Raw genomic sequence first — 19,412 nt, forward strand, 5'->3', positions numbered from 1 at the left:
GTGATTCATTCAGCCACTTTACTTTTTACACATCATCATAAATTCTGCAAAATTTGCACTGAGTAATGTAGAAATAAAGAAACTAAAGGTTAGCTATTATTAAGAGATGATCAAATAATGTCAAATTAAAATGCTCTGAGTCTTTTTTCATTTATTCTTATTTTTGGAAACATTTAATCTCACATTATTATTTCATTTTTTATTTTATTTCACTTTTTATTTATTGATTATAAATGTTTATATTTTTAAAATACATTTTTACATTTTATTTTATTTTATTTTATTTCATTTTATTTTATTACTTTTATTTTATTTTAAACTTTGCACGTTTTTCTTTCTTTCCATCTAACCTTTTACTGTGAATCCAGAAGCTCTTATTTCCTTTTTCCCGTTATGTGTGCGCCCCTGTGTGTGTCTGTGTGTGTGTGTGTGTGTGTGTGTGTGTGTGTGTGTGGTGTGTGTGTGTGTGTGTGTGTGTGTGACGCTGCTCTCTCCGAGCTCTGCTCTCCAGGCGCCTCCTCCTCCTCCTCCTCCTTCTCCAAACATGGCGCCGGCCCGTAGCTGTGCTGCCTCCCCGTCAGACGACGCAGCGAGGGAGAGAAAGAGGAGAAGACGAAGCGGCTAGAAACTCTCCCTGAACGTGTTTTAAAAACTCTTTTAAAACCAACAGAACTCGGCGCGCTCTGCGGGACCCGGCGGAGACTTTACGCGCAGCTTTTGGACACGTTTACGCGTCGGGTCTGTGCGCGTAACGGGAGAGCCCACCTGTCCCGACGAAGGTAGATTTCACTCCGTTTCTTTTAGGATGTGAATCTCCCAGATTTCTGTGACTTAACGGAGCAGACAGGCGGGAGACTCTGGGTCAGAGCTGGCTCTGGTACAAACATCAACAACAACAACAAACATCAAAAACATGTGCAGCCATCTGAGGAGCAGAAACACGGACTGAGTCTTTCCAGGGGAAGAAGAAAAAACAACAAGTTTTCCAGTCTTCCACGCAGAGAGGATGGATGGAGAACATTTTGCGCTGTCAGGAGTTGAGAGGGAGAGAGAGAAGCTTCCACCAATCTACAGCAGCTCCACTCCTGCTGTAAGAAAACCTTTTATTTGATCTTTAACAAACCGACCTGTGCAGAAAAACATGTTTTATGAGGTTTAAGGTGTTAATGATGGTGATGATCAAGTAAATAAAAAAAATAAAAAAATCATAATTGAACAAACACATTTTTAAAATCCTCTCTAAATATTGAGAATGAAGAAAACATAGTATATGAGAGATACATGATTCATGCAGATTCTTTTTTGAATCTTAAAAAATTAATAATAGGTAAAAAGAAAATGTAGATTTTTAGAAAACAATAATAATTAACTGAAGTCTTTTCTTTTATTCTTTTTCCTAATTTTACTGCAACTAAACTCTTCATTTATTTGATTTAACAGAATTTATTTGATTACCTGTTCGTGCATCTAATTTTGTTGCAGATTTCTCTTCAATCTAAATAATTTCTGAATTAATAAATCCGATTTCTGCAGGTTTTTTTTATAAACCCTAGACTCTCTCTGTTCTTGCAGCCAGACCAACAGAGATTTAAAACATAGGATTCACCAGAAACTACCAGAGGGTTTAGTGACAGGGAGCTAATAAAGAGACATCAGCTTTTACTGTTGTTTGGAAAAAGTGATGCCCTGTCTTACATAATGTCTCGTCAGCCTCCCATGATGTCATCGCTGTGTGTTTAAAGCAGAGCAGGAAGCTGTGGTGCTGTCCGACTTTTCTTTTTTTTTTCGTTTTAATTTTTCTGCCTGGGTTCTGTCGGAGCAGACCGTCGGGCTTCGTGGGCCCGCTCTCGGTTGATGTCACCTCCATTGTGTCAGGGAGCAGGAATGTGCAGATCAGACGGTTCTGACCAATAAACACTCTGTCGTTGCTCTGACCCACTCTGCCTGCGTCTGGAAATGCCATAAAGCGGCTGCATGAGTTTCCTCTCCGCAGCTCGACTGTCTTCAGACCCAGCTCTGAGTAAAGGCTGGATGAGAAGCTCCTCCAGACTGTGAGCTGGTACTGTTTTAATAAACCGATAAAGATGGAGAGATCAGGGAACTGAAAACTGTCCAGAGATGCTTGTTGAGATGTTTCTGTCAGTGTCCAGACTGTCTCCAGACCTTCACCGTGACACAATGCTCAGGTTACGTTGGGCTTTCTCAGGTGTAAAAGCTGCTTTTCTCTGTTTTATGTTGTTATCATTGAACATATTTTAGTTTGGAAAGTAGAGGCAATTCTGAAGAAATCGTCTTTGGACACGTGTTTTATTGGGAAGAGAATATCCTTCAAACATTTGCCGTCCTCTGATGTACGACCTGTAGACTCCATACAGATGAACACATTCAGGTTCCACCACAATCCTCCTGCTCAGCGTCACAGCTTTCATTTGTTGTCTTCTTTTCAATGATGGAAGTAGAATAAACCTTAAACCAACGCGTCATGTTGCTTCAATCTCTGCTGGCTGCCTTCTTTCAACTCGTCTTCGTGTCTTTTGTGTCTGACAGTTTGTGTGACTGAACAACTTCTGCTGCTAGATCATCAACCCTCAAATGATGATGGTAGATTTGTGATTCTCCTTGTCTGACTGATACAGATCCGTCTGATGCATCTGTGCACAGAGAGAAGTTTAAACTCTGCAGACAAGAGGCTTGGTTGTTGTTTTGTTGATTTCTGCCAAACAGAGAGTGTTGCAACTGAATCTCATCTGTCAGCTTGTTTTCTGATTCAAATAGACATGAATCCACATCGATTCATAAAACTCTCTATCGACGTTTCCTGCAGCCTCTCGTTAGAAATCTCTCTGCCGCCTCACTAGACTGGTTTTTCCGTGACAGACATCACGCGCGATGGAGATCCAGAACATGGCAGAAGCTCCAACTCTGAGAGCAGCGTCAGGACTGAAAGATTATTGGATTTAAGAAGTTCTGGCGATGACAGAGAGGAGCTGGACAAAAGCGAAGACGCATGAAAGATGAGAAACTGGAGGGAGAAGATTGTGGAGACACCACAAACCTCTGGAACCAACATTAGTTAGGGGGAAATCACTTCAAGAACTAAGTTTGGAAACTAAAATATCTCTAAATGAATCGACGCTGACTGGAATCAAAGCAGTGTCTCTTCTCGTTCTCATCTTCTTTCTGTCCATTCATCGGGCAGGTCCTCTCAGCTCTGTCCTCTCAGACATCTTCAGTTCTGTCTTGACGTCAGTCTGATTCCTTCATTCGCTCTGCTTCATTCTACCCTTTCATTCATCGCAGTCCCACATCCAGATAACCAACCCTGGCCTGAATCTGTCACAGCCCATCTCCAGACTCATTCCAGACGTGTGGTGAATGATCCACCATAAATGAGCTCAGACCTACTTTAGACGGATCCAATGAGCCGTCTTGGACCAAAAAAACGGGAGCTGATTTCTCAACCCAAATCTGCCAGACCTGAACCTGAGTCCAACTCGGCGACCGCATCGCAATCCAGCGTGGGCTCACATCTGGTCCCGCGCTGCCAGGACTCCGCCAACGCTCCAGCCATGCCCACTCAGAGCTGATGAGGGATAATGGCCGTGAAGAGAAGTTTGACCCAATTTAACAGGAGCGGAGCTGCACGTCGCTGATCGGCTGCAGCGGCATGAAACCATCCACTGAAATGTTCAACGTGAAACCATGAGATGAAGAAACGCTCCGTTCTCGCCCTGAGCTACCAGATGTGATTAGAGATGAACAGAGCAGTGTGTGTTTGTGGTGGGGGCTGTTTTTGGTGTGGTTTCTCTCTGGATGACAGCATTTCCTCTCAGACTGAGTGACTGAGCCGAGCTGGACAGAACCAAAACCCCAGACTCATTTAAAACAAAACAAAACAAAAAAATCTGCCGCTAAAACTGTTAATTGTTGCCAGATGTGAAGCAGCGAGTGTTTATCGGGAACAACTACGACCAGAGATGTTTGTGACGTACGGTTTGTGCTCAGAGCTCACCTGTCAGTCAGCCTGTGTGGGCGGCTCTGTGACGCTAGTAATGAAAGAGGGAGTTAGAGTGATGTGGCTTCACCCAGAGAGGAGTGTAATTATCCACACATCACTTATACAGGAGGTACCGTGGTGGCGATGGAGGAAACCAGCTTCAGATGAACGGAGCTTAAAGGCTGCAGCCGTGCTTGGGTTTCTGAGGTTTTTATTTTGGCACGGTGGTATTTTGAGCTAAATGCTAAATGCCAGCATGGCAGCGAGTTGATATATGGGACGTTCATCGGTGTGTGTTCCAAAGAACACGTCTGACCAAGTACAGTCCAGATACCTGGATGTGTTTCTGCCCTGCCCTTTTATTATCGAGGACACATTGGGAGTTAGCTTGTGCAGACTTGGTATCCCGGATTGAATTTTTCATCAAGTACGCTGTGTTTCAAATTCTTAAATGACTGTCCTACAGCCTCCAGAATCAAGTCCAAACTACAAAGTTTGCAAGTAATCAATAAACCAAAGCGTTTCAAAGAGCTTAACTAACACATGAACCTGATAAAAGTTATCAGATGAGGGTTTCTCACCAAATATTAATATGTTGAAAAACAATCATTTATGTAGCTTTATTAACAATACAGACATTCACATCTGAGGATGAATTCATCTTTTAATTCAACACAAACATCAGGTTAAATTGTGCATGTGTTTCCAGACTGATTCAGGTTTGTTAGGATCAGCTAGTCAGGCTAATTTGAACAAGACTGCTAGCTCTTCCCAACGTTTAGAATTTAACCATCCCTTATTTATGCTGCTATAGGCCTAGGCTGCTGGGGGGGCACCCGTCCTCTGGCCTCTGTCTCGACCTAAATCAGATGCCTCCCCCCCCCCATATGAGCTACTTGCTCAGAGAGTTTCAGGCTCTGGGTTCCGTAAAGCGTCAACGTATTAATATTTGTTGAGAAACCTGTAGTGGATTAATATCTGATAACATTTATCAGGTTGATTTCTTAGTCAACCTCTTTGCAACACTTTGATTTATGATGAATACAGAAAAACACACATTTTTATGCTAATTAGCATGCTAGCATGCTAAAGTAAGATGCTATTGGGCCTTTATCAATACCAAGTACGCAAATTTCCAACTTGTGTCTGTTGGTAGTTCGGATTAGACAAGTTTTGATTCAGAACTACAGATTCTGGAGAACGGGAGGACGGTCATTCATTAGCAGCGTTAAATGCATTCTGGGATATCAAGTCTGTGCAAGTTACCTCCCAGTGTATCCTCAATAAGAAAAGGTCAGGGCAAAAACACATCCAGGTCGACCAGGTAGAGACAGAGGACAGATGCTTAGTGAAGCGTGGGAAGCCCCCAGCAGCCTAGGCCTATAGCAGCATAGATGAGGGATGGTTAAAAGAGGGTCCTGGTAGCTGAACGCTCTACCCCCCCATTCTACTTTTGATCTATTGGGATGACATGGTGTATGAGGTGTTTGAGATAAGATGGAGGAGGATTCTGTTTCATTTTACAGGGAGCTAAACACTGGGAATCACAAGCTAGCTGATTAGCTGATCCTAACAAACCAGAATCAGTCTGGACACACATACATGTTTTAACCCGATGTTTGTGCTTAATTAAAAGATAAATTCATCCTGAGGGGAACGCCGACATCTGTGCTAAATGTCACGGCAAGACATTTTAATTAAAACTACAAATGTTAACGTCCTGGTTGAGCTAAGATGAAAAGTCAGAGGACGGACGGAGCCAGCAGGACTCAGGTCCTCTGAGTATCCTGAACTTTAATCATAATCCTGAAGAGACATTTGAGTGTGGACCAAAGACGCTTCTTCGCTGCCCTGCTCTTTAATTCCAGTCCTCTGCCACATGAATTTCATATGAACTCATTGTTGATGTCACAGCTGTGGTTCTCTTTTCTTTTTCATGCATATCGGTCTCGGTCCCGTCACAGTTTGTTTGATCCGACCTGAATGAGGAAGCCGTCGTATCTCATTAACGCTCTGCAGCGTCCGTCCAAAGAGACGAGATGAAAGCGATCCTGTGTTCCAGTGTGCTCATGTGTCCACGTCCAGGTTTTTAGTTTTTGTGTGTGTTGCAGAGCAGACGTGGACACGGACGCAGTGAAAATGTTCCTAATTAGTTTGAGCTGCAGATGAACCGTCCCCCTGCCCCTTTTTGAACCTCGGCCCCTGAACACAACACTGCTACTGTGTGTGGTCCTTTCTTTAAAGGACGTCCTGGTGGGGAGGGAGGGCAGTACTAACCTTTTTAAGGGTTTCAACCTGCTTGGACCTGGTTTTAGGGGAACGATGAGGGTTGGAGACGTTTAGTGTCGGGGGCTAGGGAGATAGAGACGTGAGTTTGGGTTTGTCATCTGTCAGAAGCGGCTGCTGAGCATCTGTTGGCCTCTCCACCTCCTCTTCCTTCCACCTCTCATCCCTCCTCTTCTCCTGTTCTCTCGACTCGTCAACTCTTTAATTTCCGTCTCTTCCCCCCACTTCCTGTCCTCTCTCTCGTCCAATCCTCCTCTGGGTTTTTCCTTTTATTCCTTATCTCACTTATCCCTGCTTTCCTGCTCTCTTCCCTCTCTTTATTTTCACATTCTTCCCCCTCCATCTTTATTCCCTCTTTCTCCATTTTCTCGTCTGCTGCTCTCAGGGACCTTAAACTCATCAGAGGAGCCGTGGGTGATTAATCACGGAGAACGTTTTCAGTAAATGTTATGTTCCTCTGTTCGGGTCCTGGTCGTGTTCTCATTGTCTGTTCATGCAGCTCAGAGCCTGGATTTATTTAACTCGCTTCCATTCTGCAGAGAAACCTCAACATCTGAGAGTGAGAGTTGGTTTTTAGTGAGTTTACTGGTCAGCTCTGGGAGATGGGTTTGTTTTCCAGGGAGGTGTTAATGTGTTTACTCACTCTGAACTACCATGGCTGAGTTTTAGCTCTACATTTATAGCTGCTCGTAATGTTTTCATATTTAAATTACCGTCAGTCATGATGCTGATCAGATATATTGTAGATAAGCTGGTGATAGTTTAGATGCTGCATCTTCATTTAACCTTTTATATTAATCAGTATAAAAACGTAATCACACTCTAAAGCAAATAAAATGATTAAGTATCAAATGATTAAGTCTGAATTTAAATTTAGAAAACAAAGTTGAAGCATCCGTTCTAGAAAAGTTTCTTCTGATGCACCAACGTTCACTTGGACTCAAAGATTAAATTGCTCGGGTTTTGATGAGCAAAGATCACAGTGAACTCATCTTGTTGCCATTAATTTATAATCTAATTATGACGTAACGTTGCACAAATATCTCCTGAGATAAAATGGTGATGTGATAAAGGTCCGAGATCAACTTCACTGCAACGTTCTGCAAATACAGTTGTGGAGAATCTAAAATATAAAACATCTTCTGGTTTTTCCTTTACTACATAATTCCATATGTGTCTTCAGTATTAATCTATGATGCAGAAGGTGTGTCCAAACTTCTGACTGCTACTGCTGGTGTCCATGTAAAGAAAAATAAATTAATAATAATCAAATAATAATCTAGACTACAGACAGAGAAGCTGAACGTCTTCTTCTCTGCTCCTCAGGGTTTGGGGCGAGGAGCCAAGCAGCCGTTTCCATCTCTGGGCACCTTCATCTCCACGCTGAGCCAGAGGAGGGACGCAGGGGGGCGGGGCTTAGCCGGCAGCTTCACCCTGAACAGCATGGCGGGGCTCCGACACGGTGAGTTCACAACCAGTAGCCTGTGACCAGGAGGGGAGGGGGGCAGTTTGAACGTAGCCGGGAAGTCGGGACAACTCTCTCTGCTGGGAACTGATTCTGCTCCAGCAAAGATCCAATCAGATCTTTTGGGGGCGGGGCTTAATGTGGTGATGAGTTGGTTGGTTGGTGGGTTATCCATTGATGCAGAGATATTTTATTTTCTGTATCGGTTGAAACACGTCCCAGACATCCCAGACATCCCAGACATAGCTGAGGTCAAGATTAGAGCTGTTGGACTGAGAGATTTACATAAAGAGAAACACTTTTAAATGATAAAGGTCAGATCTGGAATTAGCCAGGCCTGTTTGAAACCAATTGTTTTTCTTTTTTTGCACATCAAAAATGAGGAAAACTTCATTAAACTCCAAAATAACACAAGCTTCCTTTGACATTCAACTTTCAGGACTATTTTTCTGCCACTCCCTGTAAAATCTCCATTGAAACAACACCGGACTCAAACATTCTCACAGCAAAATGACTGCTCAAGGAACACATTTGAGCATTTTATGTTTCTCTAATAACTGAAACTTGCTTTGATGGATGTTGTACAAGGATTTGTTTGGCTCTAGAAGAAACTCTGTGGCCTCTGTCCAATAAAACCTCCTCATGTGTGCAGGTGAAAAAGTTTTGAGGCTGAAAACTGCAAGAAAGAGAAGTCGTTGCTGCTGAATCACCAAACCAGCTACGATCAGACTCCTTCTGCTCCGTCTCTGAGTCCGTTTTCGTTCATTTCCGAGCAGACGTTAGCTGTCGGGCGGCCTAGCGTTCCTGTCGGAGTTCATTGTCTGCCTTTGTTCTCTCAGAGTCTCCCTCCATCTCGTCTGCGATGTAATGATGTGTTACTTCCTCTGTTTACAGTACGCTGGATGTATGCGCTCAGTCTCTGTTTATGCTGCGCTGCGAGGAGACGACTCAGAAAACTCAGATCCAAAATGGAAGGTTTAGAAAAGAGGGGAGACGAGGGAAAGCTGTTCGTGACTGTTCATGGGTTTTTAGCTTTTAACAGGACGCAGGCAGTCTCCTGTCCTCTAATCAGACACTATCAGGCTCTGTTACGTGTCTGACTTTAAATCTGAATCTGATTCCAGGAGCTTAAAGTTCCTCACAGAAGAGAACAGCTCTGGAGAGGAGACGGTGAGGATGTTGTTTTGACATTAAAGCCTCTTCCCGTTAAAGGCGAGGTTATTTCTGACTGCCGTGAGAACAGAGACCCAGCGGAGCGCTCACCAGCCCACTTTGTCACCACGGCTACTGATGCCAGAATAATTATGCAAACCTCCACCCCAAATGAAAACCATATGAAAGCGAAAACACACACGCACACACACACACACACACATAGAGATACTGCAGCATTCCTCGGGCCCGTTACAGCCGTCCGGCCCGCTGGATAATCACCGCAATTTGCTGTTTCATCTGTAAAGTATTACAGGAGGTTTATATTTCCTTTTTAATATTGTCAAATATGGTTTGCTGTGCTGAGGCTGAGCTGAGAGGCCGAGTTTCTTTTCAGGATCAGAAAACTCTGACACCTTCTTTGGGAAAACTCTGGCAGGAAGGCGCAGGAAATAATTATTAATAACTTTATTAGCGCCAGCGGGGACGCGTGGTGCACGGCAGGTGGACATCGTGAACGGACGGGGTGTAGAAGACATCTTGTTTCTCCTTTAAAACATCTTCCACTTTTAAAACGTGGAGCATTAATTGAGTCGTCCCTTCACTCCTCATCAGAGGACATCAAAGAGAGCTGAAAGACAGAGGAGAGGAGGACGAAGGTGACTCTTGGGATTAAAGGGTGCCATGGCAACAGGTGATAATTAGGACGCTGTGGAGGGGGGGAGGGTGAAGTGAACATGGAAGGAGGAGGATCTCCTTTGATCAGCTGTTCTGTTCTTCTTTTGTTGTGTCAGTCGTGGAGGGTCTTCGGGTTGTCTCTCCATCCACACATATACGTTTTTTATTGTAGGAACTCATTAAGAGAACGTTCACTTGGACTCAGACTCAGGTTTTGGTTGAGAAAGGTCACAGTGAACTCATGAATTTATAGAATTTTGCACAAATGTCTGATAAAGAAAAAATGATGACTTCACTGTGAAATGTTCTGCAAAAACTATTTTATTCAAGGCCTGTACAGTAGAGACCTGCATGGCATGGTTAGCTCCCAACCAGCCTTCTGTGGCCCAGATGGGGACGTGGTCTTCAAACAGACCAGCTTCACTGGACCAGGATGTTATTTTTTGTGGGAAAGTTGGTCTGGAGTCTCTCTGTTGGGAACTGATTCTGCTACTACAAAGATCTGCTGGGCCAGTCAGATCGTTTGGGGGCGGGGCTTAATGTGGCGACGGACAGCCGCCATCTGGACATCGTGGAGTTGGATTAGTTCAATTCAATTCAATTCAATTCAATATTATTTATATGGCGTCAATAACAATACAAATCGTCTCAAGACGCTTTACAAAAACACACAGCAGTAAACATTCTACATAGTAATAGCACAGAATTGCATGACTAGTAGTAGATAGGAAATTAGAGGGCAAGAGCTCTGTGCCAGAGAAAAGAAAGTGGAGGATGCGAGAGAGTAGAGAGAAGAAAGAAGGAGGACATGTGCTCAGTGCATCGTCCCCCGGCAGCCTAGGCCTATAGCAGCATCACTAAGGGATGGTTTAGTCCAGCCCTAACTATAAGCCTGATCAAAAAGGAAAGTCTTAATCCTGACCTTAAAAATAGAGAGAGTGTCTGCCTCCCGAACCCAAACTGGGAGCTGGTTCCATAGGAGAGGAGCCTGATAGCTGAAAGCTCTACCTCCCATTCTACTTTTTGAAATTCTAGGAACCACAAGTAGGCCTGAGTTCACAACTAAGGGTGTATTCACACCTGCCTTGTTTAGTTCGATTAAAACGAACTCAAGTTCGTTTCCTTGCTTGGTTCGGACCTTTTTGACTGGTGTGAATACAATCACTCGAACTCTGGTGCGGACCAAACAAGCGGACCGAGACCCAGCTGAGGAGGTGGTCTCGGAGCGGTTCCTACCGAACCCTGGTGCGGTTCCTTTATGGTGTGAAAGCAGCCCGACCTCGATCCGACCCAAGTTGCAAAAATCTACCTTTTTGGATTTGACGAGCTCCCGTAGTTTCCCGTAGTTTTCGCGCATTATGGGAAATGTAGGATAGCCCAGTGACAAACACAACAGAGAGAGACACGTGAAGCAAACAAACGCAGGTAGGTTAGGTAGAGATGAGCCGTGGCTTAACCTGGAGCTCTGAGGAGACACGCTGCCTCCTAGATATCTGGGCAGATGTCCAGATATCTCAAATGCTGGAGAAAACACATAAAAATGCAGAAGTATATAAGATTTTTAGTAAACAAATGAGAGAGAGGGGATTCCAGCGCTCAGCTGAACAATGCCGTGTTAAAGTGAAAAAAAACGCAAAGTCTCCATTGTAGCCTATTTACGTGGGACATTTGGCTTCCTTCTTTACCCCGCCCATACGTTTACCAGCCAATGGCTGAACGACCTTAGCACATGTGTTTTTGTTTATAAATTCTGGTCCGGTTGCAATTAATCACAGTGTGAAAGCGAACCGCACTAAAAAAAAAATTGGTCCGGACCAAAGCAAGTGAACTAACGGACCTTCCTGGTGTGAATACGCCTTAAATGTCTCTGATTGGTTGGAGGACTATTTAAAAGACCATTTTAAAAATTGGATAGTTTTTACAGTGTGTTTCCACATGTAATTTTATTCATGTTCTTCAGTTACTATCTTGCAGCTATTAGATCTTAATTCCCATTGACAACAAGCGTTTTATGTGTATTTTAGGCAGTTTGAACTGGATAGACAACATTTCTACTTGTATTAAATTTCAACACTGATTCATATTCCATATTTTCTGAAAATTCTCGCTCCAGAGACTGATCTCCTTTAGTGTCTCTAGGACCTAGAGGACAGTCTTTTAAATGTTCAGCTGCTCTGCTGGCGGACGAGATGAGCGCTTGGCTTTCCTTGATATCACACCTGTTCCCGGCATCGTTCATCCGTCTGTCCGCCTCTGTGCTTTGTGTCCCCTTTTTTTTTTTTTTTTTTTATCTTCAGCTTGAGCAATCGGTCCACGCCTGCAGAATGAGCACCCACAATGCACCTGGGCCAGGCCCGCTGCAAGACTATTGTTACAGTGGGGACAGAGACAATAGGAGGCCAATTATTGAGAATGGATGGGTGGCCGGAAGAGTGGGTGGACGGATGAACGGGTGAATGTGTGCGTCTGCACCGCGGCGACGTGGTGCAGCCTGGACTCTGTGATTACACACTGATTGAGGTTAACAGCTGTTATTTGTATGAGTTTGTCTGGAAGCAACAATATCGGTGACGTCTCTTTCTCGGTTTGGCTGTCTTCTGTCATTATCTTCCAGTTTCCATATCTGTTTTTGCAGTTGCATAATTTTTTCCTCCATATATCGTTTAAAGCTCTGCTCAACTGCAGATCTGCAGACAGTCAACAGCAGTTTGATGTTTTTATAGATGTTCAAGGATCTTTGATTGTTCTACTAATGCAAGATTCAACATTCAAGTCTTGTGTCTTTGAGGGGAGGGGCCTCTGTGGATCATCCCACAGATACTTGATCAGTTTGGGATCTAGTGAATTTGGAGGCCAGGTCAACACCTTGTGCTGTTCTTCATGTTTTTTTTTTTAGTTGTTCCTAAAGTGTTTTTGTGTGTGTGTCTGTGTCAGGCTGCATCCTGCTGGGGATGGCTGCTGCCATCAAGGAGTGTCATTGCTATGGGGTGGGGGTGCCTGGTCTGGTCTAGGTGGGTGCTACATGTCTAAGTAACATCCACACCAATGAATGCCAGGTCCAGAAGTTTCCCAGCAGAAGATGGTCAATGTTATTTACTGCTCCTGTCAGTGGTCATAATGTTGTGGCTGATTCTGTTGTGCACTGTGCAGCTCTCCCCTGATTCCTCCTCCAGAGCTGACGGGGTGATTTCTGTTCTCATTCAGGGAGGGAGCTGCCACCGATCTGCAGCGATGTTCGTCAGAAGCAGCGGTTCTCCATCGACACTCTGCCCCCAGAGGTCAAAGCTCCGTTCCCCTCGGACCCCGTCATTCCCCTGCGTACCAAGACGACCAAAGAATTCCAGTGAGTCTCCGTCCCTGATCCTCAGATGATAAAACTAACAGTCTGTCAGATGAAACGTCCTGAAAACATGTGTGTTTGTGTCGCCTCAGGGAAGACGTGGAGCGTGCCATCCACTCAGGCGACTGGAGGGAGGTCCGGGAGTTTTACCTGACCACCTTTGACTCCTTCATAGAAATCAACGCTGCCTTCAAGGTACGACACGCAAACCCGAACACGCCGGCTCTCGGCCAAATTCCTGTTGTGTTTTAAATGCTGCTAAAATTTCACCAGACGCCATAACCGTTTTACGATGGGAAAGAACTTTTTCTCTGTTATTTTCTCTCACGCTCCCTCCTCGTGTTCCCCTCCTTCCATTTTCCCTCGTTTTCCAGCGAGAGGCGAATGGATTGTTCAACACAATAGAAGACTCGGGAGTCAACGCCAAGTTTGTCAACGCTGTTTATGACGCGCTGCTCAGCACAGTAAGCGAGATACTCACTCACAGAAGGATGTATTTAATATTTATCAGATTATTTTCAGAGACTTAAGTACCTTATTGTGACGTTAAGTCTGTAAATGAGTTTACAGCCTCTTTATGAGTTTACATACGTTATATAAAACTTAATGTACTGATTTGTTGAGCTGCCGTGTTCATTAATGATGAACTGAAAAGCAGCAGAGGATCTTTTAAACACAAAACAGCGTTCAGACCTAACATTAACATCCATCCTGAGAGATCTTATCTCTAGTGTCCAGGTTAAACAGGTCCAGGTGTGAACACTGATCTGGTGTCAGTCCACATGTGGAGGTGGTCTGGGACACATGTGACCTCCTTCCTTTGGTAGTGTGAACACACAATGAGTCCTGGGTCACATTAAAGACCAGCTACTCAACAGGGCTGATCTGAGGAAGAGGAGTTTAACTCATTCATTCAACCACAGCCAATCTTTCCATCTTGTTCCAACATCTGGATCATGTCTCCAAGTCAACCAGCAGCTGTTGATGGTTCTGATCCAGCGGTAGGTAGAGATCCATTAGAGACAGCAGCTGGTACAATATTCTACTGACCACATGATGGCGCTGCTGATTTACAGACACACAAACTGAGATCAGATCTCAAGTGCTGGCTGGGGACGCATGTCGAGACACGTTTTACTTGAAGAACTTGTATTTCTGGCGTGATTTCACCTTCTACCAAGGTGTGTGGAGGAGGAAAAGAAATATAAGAAGGTCACGTTTCCAGAAACTCCTGTAGTATATGGAACAACTTTATTAGACCGACACATTCCGGTTTGTGTCCTTAATCGGGTCATCGAGAAACAAACTGCAAACAACACTTTAAAAGAATGTATGAAGTAAACGCCATTTTAAATGGAAAAGAAAAGAGACACATTTGAATGCCAGGTGTGACCTCAGGTACTACAAGCTGGACAGATGTTAATGCGAGGTCTGACCGGGGCCAGACTGCCCTTGGTGGTGGGGTAAAGGTTGGATAAAAATGGCATCCCGTGCTTTCGTTTCTCTTTGCGGGTCACTGACATTCAGGGATGTTGATTCAACCTTCTGTTTTGGACACTGACCGTGTTTTGGTCGTGTGTTCAGCCACAGGACATCCAGAAGTCGGTGCTGAAAGGGATCATCAACAGCCTGCTGAGGGAGTGGAAAGGGTGAGACGAACTTCTGTGACACGCCCGTGAACTCTGCACAAACACAAAGTCGTGAGGATCACTCGTTAAAAGGATTCATAATGAAATGGATATGATTTCTAAGCTACGCTTGAGTCAATACAGTCGTTTAGCTTTAAGGAAGACTTTAGTGAATGTACTTGATCTTCTAGAGTTACATGAAGAAAGAATCTGAGTGTTTGTCCAGTACAGCTCCTGAATCCGTTTAATCTGGCCCGGCTCACTGAGTAGATCTCGTCTGGCTTGCTTTTGTTTTGTTTGTTTTGTAGTGTCTCATTGACTTTCTGGCTTTTGCTCTGTTTCGTTTTCAGGCCTCGGACAAAAGATGACCTGCGAGCGTATTTTATTCTTGTTCAGGTGAGATAAAAAAAAATCATAGACACAATTAAAATGTCAGTCATAACACAATGAGCTCACGTCTTAGATTAAGTGTGATTTGTCTTTATTTATCTCAGATCTCAAACAGAATATTCTCGTTTTAACTTTTCTTCTGTTTGAATAAAATGTGTTTTGGCCTCCATTTAAATATAGATGAAAAAACTGGGTTCATGTGGTTGGTCCCAGCTGCATTATGGGAAAATAAGAAGCTTATTGCACACATTTAAAGTAGGACCAGTACTGTATATGATGCAGGGACAAAGGGGAACAAACAAAGCATTTCTAGTTGCGTCTCATGATGTTTCAGTCTCATCTCATGTTAATGTTTCCAGTAGCATATTTTCTACATGTTGCTGTTTTGTTTTGGCATTCTGTCTTTATTGCATAATTTCCAGATCTAGTGCACACAGAAGCCTCCTGAGTTCAGCTACAATCTAAGCTTAACCCGTATGCTACTAGAGATACTTTAAAGCTTGTTGCAAAATATGGATCATCTCCATGTTTGTGGTTCTGATCCAACAGTAGGTGGAGATCCTCTAGAGCCGACAATAACTAACATCAGGGCGGAGATCAGTAAATGAATAATAACTTGATGTGTAAGAGTCTTTCCATCTTGTTCCAACATCTGGATCAAGTCAACCAGCTGTTCATGGTTCTGAACCAACAGTAAGTAGAGATCCATTAGAGACAGCAGCTAGTACAATATTCTACTACGACCATAAATTATGTTTTTTTACAGACTGAGATCAGATCTCAAGTGCTGGCTGGGGACACATGTGGAGACACATTTGAATTAAGACCAGGTGGAGACAAAGGGACTTAGAGATGGACAGTTATGATTGGATCAGATTGCCTAAGTTAAATAGGTCTTAATGTGGGGGGGGGGGGGGGGGGGGGGGGGGGTAAAGGTTGGATTAAAAATGGCATCCAGTGTTTTTGTTTCTCTTTGCGGGTCACTGACATTCAGGTATTCAACCTTCTGTTTTGGACACAGGACATGTTTTGGTTGTGTGTTCAGCCACAGGACGTCCAGAACGTTTGCCCCTTGTTAGCCCCGGCTGTGGAGCAGACGGTTTTAATCTAAAGCGACTCTGTCCGTGCTGCCGAACAGACGAATGCTGTCAGAATCAATATTTAAAGCTTCTGACTGCTTCTCGTTCATATCTGCGGTCCTCTATAGCTTCATGCTGTGCGTCCGACGTCGACCCGCTGAGTTAGAATAAGCCCAGGATCACAGGTGGCTTAGATTTGTGAAGCTGAATCTGATCCTAAATATTAACACGAGCCCGAATCTGCAGGTCAGCTCAGGACTTCTTCTCTTACCCTGACTTAACGGAGCGACTTTGCCTTTTTTGGCTTTTTTGTCTCTTCTGTCTCTTCTTATCAAGGCTTTCTCTTGCACCCTCTCTTCTCCTTCACTTGTCTTTTTCTGTTCCTTGGTCTCTTTATTTGATCCAGTTTCTCTTTTCTTTGTCTCTCTCCTTCTCCTTCTCCCTCCAGTCTGATTGCCATATATGGTTTTGGGAATTAGAATCAGATAAAGACAGGAATCTACAGTAGTTCCACTGTGGTTCCATGCTTCATCAGCGCACACACACACACACACACACACACACACACATATACATACATATATATATATATATATATATATATATAGGCCAGACAAATTTCCCATTTGAATGTGAGGACTCTTCTTCCAGCTCTCGTGAGAACAAACCGCACACACACAGAGACACACACTGGGTCTGGGTGAGGTCATGTTGTAGCTGAGGGCCGCTGGTTTCCTGTCTGATGACGACTCTCCCTCTTTTATTGGCTCTTCAAGCTACAGCTTCTTCTTCTTCTTTTCCTGCGTTAAACCTTTGCACAGCCTCAACAGAGCCCTTCTCACTAACTAGATCATTTGTTGTTACTTTTACTGCATCCCAGCTCATAGTGTCGAAGTGAAAGTGAGTCATGCTTGAGGAAAAAAATAAAACAACAACAAGCTTTTACATGTGGCTGCAGAGTTTCATCACTTTCTTAGGAACACTTGTAAACCTTGTGCCTGTCAAGGTTCTCAGTCATCCAGGTCACGGTTCAACCAAAGAAAACAAGTTGAAATCTGGACTTGTAGAGTTTCTTGAAGATGTGGTGAGGTGTTGGATTTAAAATAGGAACATTTGTGGGTGGTGTCCACCTGAAAGTCACATGACTAGTGTGTGTTAATGACCAGATAGTCACCTGGAGCTGGAAGAAACTGTTAGTGTACTCTAATGACCCGTTATCGGCCAGTGTGAACGTTCAGAGAGGGGTTTTCCAGTTTGACATGGATGTCTTCTTTTACTCTTCTTTCAAACCAAATGTCTTCTCTGGCCAAATTGTGGACATTGTTGTCCTCAAACTAGCGTCCTTTGTCCTTCAGCTGTAGGTGGACAGCTGAATCCTTTAATCCATCGTCTTCTTCCATGTGTCTCATACTAACTCCTAATTCCAACCGTCTGTTGAGCAGAGGGAGAAACCTCTCTCTGTGTACTCGAACATTAATTCAGGTTTATTTGAACTTTCGTCTTGTTTTCGTTGCGTTATCCGTCATTTCTCCCCGTTACAGCCTTCCACTCAGCGAGATAATTAATAAAGTTCTGAGAAAACACCAGGCCGTGATGAAGACCACCGGGGCTGCTTCAAACATTTGTTTTCATCCTCTCGTCCAAATAAATGTGCAGACGGGGTTTGTCGCTGGATTGTTGCAACCAGTCAAACTAATAATAACCCCAGATCAGACGTATTAGAGTCGAGTTGGAGAAATATAGAATTTAAATGAGATTTGAATTAGTTTGTAATTGTGTTTTTGTTAGGTTTATTGTTTTAATTGTTTTTATGGATGGATGGATGGAGGGAGGGATAGAAAGATGGAGATGCAGATATTATTATTAATTTCTGTAATGTTGATTTTCAAAGTGCTACAGAAATAAAGGTTATTATTTATTTCTTTATTTCTTTGTTTCTAAGTAGTCTTACAGCCCTGTGTGATGTTGATGGACACTATTTTTTTGTCACAAAAGAAACAAAGACAGTTCAGATGTGTCTTTTAAAGTCTGTCTCTAGACTAAATCTAGAAGTTTCTTTTTATTTTCTGTGTTTCCAGAACCCCCAGTATTCCAGCACCAGCACCTACGTGATCTACGCTCACCTGTTGAGGCAGATCGCTGCGCTGTCTGAGGCTGACCTCCACTTCCTGGTTCACTGGCTCAAAAGGTCAGTCTCTCATCTCTTCTCCGGTTGTACTTGTGACGTTGTTTGATTGTCTTTCACTGTTTTTGTGTATCTAACCTGGGTCTGAGGAGAGAGCACGTATGTTCAGCAGATTGTAAAGTCCTCTGTGGAGGAAAGAATACGATTTGAAGGTCTTTAAATAACTTTGCGACGTAGAGGCAGATTGGGCCTTGTCATCTGGTCTTTGCAGGAGGGTTAGCCAGTGATTGATAGTGGGATGAGAACATAAATTTGAAGCGTTTCCATCTCTGGCAGGAGACTTTCTCCTCTGGCTAACTTTTTTTTTCCTTCTAAATCTCACTCACAGCATCGAGACTTGATGAATCTCTCTTGTCATTCGGGCGGAAAAACCCCAAGATTCAGACAAAATGCAGCCGTTGCGTTCTTCTTTTTTTTTTTTTGCGACCAACTTGTTTTTCATCTGCATCTTTTGTTTTTGCTTCTCTGATGTGGCTTCACTCTGTTCAGTGTGCCAGCTCCTCCAGCCCGGAGTAAGAAGTGTCAGGTTTGAGCTCGTCTTTGGGCTCCGAGTAAAGAGACCGGTTCTTGGTCAAAGTTTTAATCTAATTCACTTGATTTTTACATGAATAACTTACACTAATCAGCCACAACATTGTGACCACCTAATATTGTGCCAAAAGTCCAAAAGTTTCCCAGCAGAACATTGAATTGTCACAAGATGGTCAATGTTGTTTACTTCTGCTGTCAGTAGTCATAATGTTGTGGCTGATTGGTGTATATCCCTTCTTTAGTCAATATAAATTGGAAGGCTAACTAATTAGCTCGCTAGAGTTTTAATAATGCACCACTGGGATTTTGTTATTGCCTGCACGCAATTGAGGTTTCTGTCCATCGCCATGTAAAGCCCCGCCCCCAAATGATTTGATTGGCCCTGCAGGTCTTTGCTGGAGCAGAATCAGTTCCCAACGGAGAGGCTCCAGACCAACTTTACGCCACAAACTCTCTGCTTTCCCTCAAAGCTAAAACACATTTCACAAAAAAAAAAAACAACTTAAGGTTAATCCGTTGTCCAGTCAGATTTATCTTCTTCTTCCTCAGCTTCTTAACGTCTCTCTCTCTCTCTTAGCCTGAATGAGGAGAATTTGGATTTGTGCTCTTTGTGGTTCTGATTTACGACCAAGCTGCTTCAAATTAGAAGTTCTGTCTAGTTCTGCTCAGATCCAGAAACCA

The 19,412-nt window shown here is 43.6% G+C and overlaps 1 protein-coding gene across 1 annotated transcript in view; it reads left to right on the plus strand.

The window, feature by feature from the left end:
- The first annotated feature begins 593 nt into the window (after positions 1-593).
- hectd2 (HECT domain containing 2) overlaps positions 594-19,412 on the plus strand; it is a 44,753-nt gene continuing 25,934 nt past the window's right edge. Inside the window, exons 1-8 of the mRNA XM_084561358.1 lie at positions 594-1,090; positions 7,610-7,745; positions 12,783-12,921; positions 13,011-13,113; positions 13,293-13,382; positions 14,503-14,567; positions 14,897-14,942; positions 18,094-18,203. Of these exons, the coding sequence (XP_084417484.1) occupies positions 1,007-1,090; positions 7,610-7,745; positions 12,783-12,921; positions 13,011-13,113; positions 13,293-13,382; positions 14,503-14,567; positions 14,897-14,942; positions 18,094-18,203 (773 nt within the window). The 5' untranslated portion in view covers positions 594-1,006. The remainder of the gene's footprint in view (positions 1,091-7,609; positions 7,746-12,782; positions 12,922-13,010; positions 13,114-13,292; positions 13,383-14,502; positions 14,568-14,896; positions 14,943-18,093; positions 18,204-19,412) is intronic.

Source organism: Chelon labrosus, assembly GCF_963514085.1.
Source record: "Chelon labrosus genome assembly, chromosome: 15".
Taxonomy (NCBI): Eukaryota; Metazoa; Chordata; class Actinopteri; order Mugiliformes; family Mugilidae; genus Chelon; species Chelon labrosus.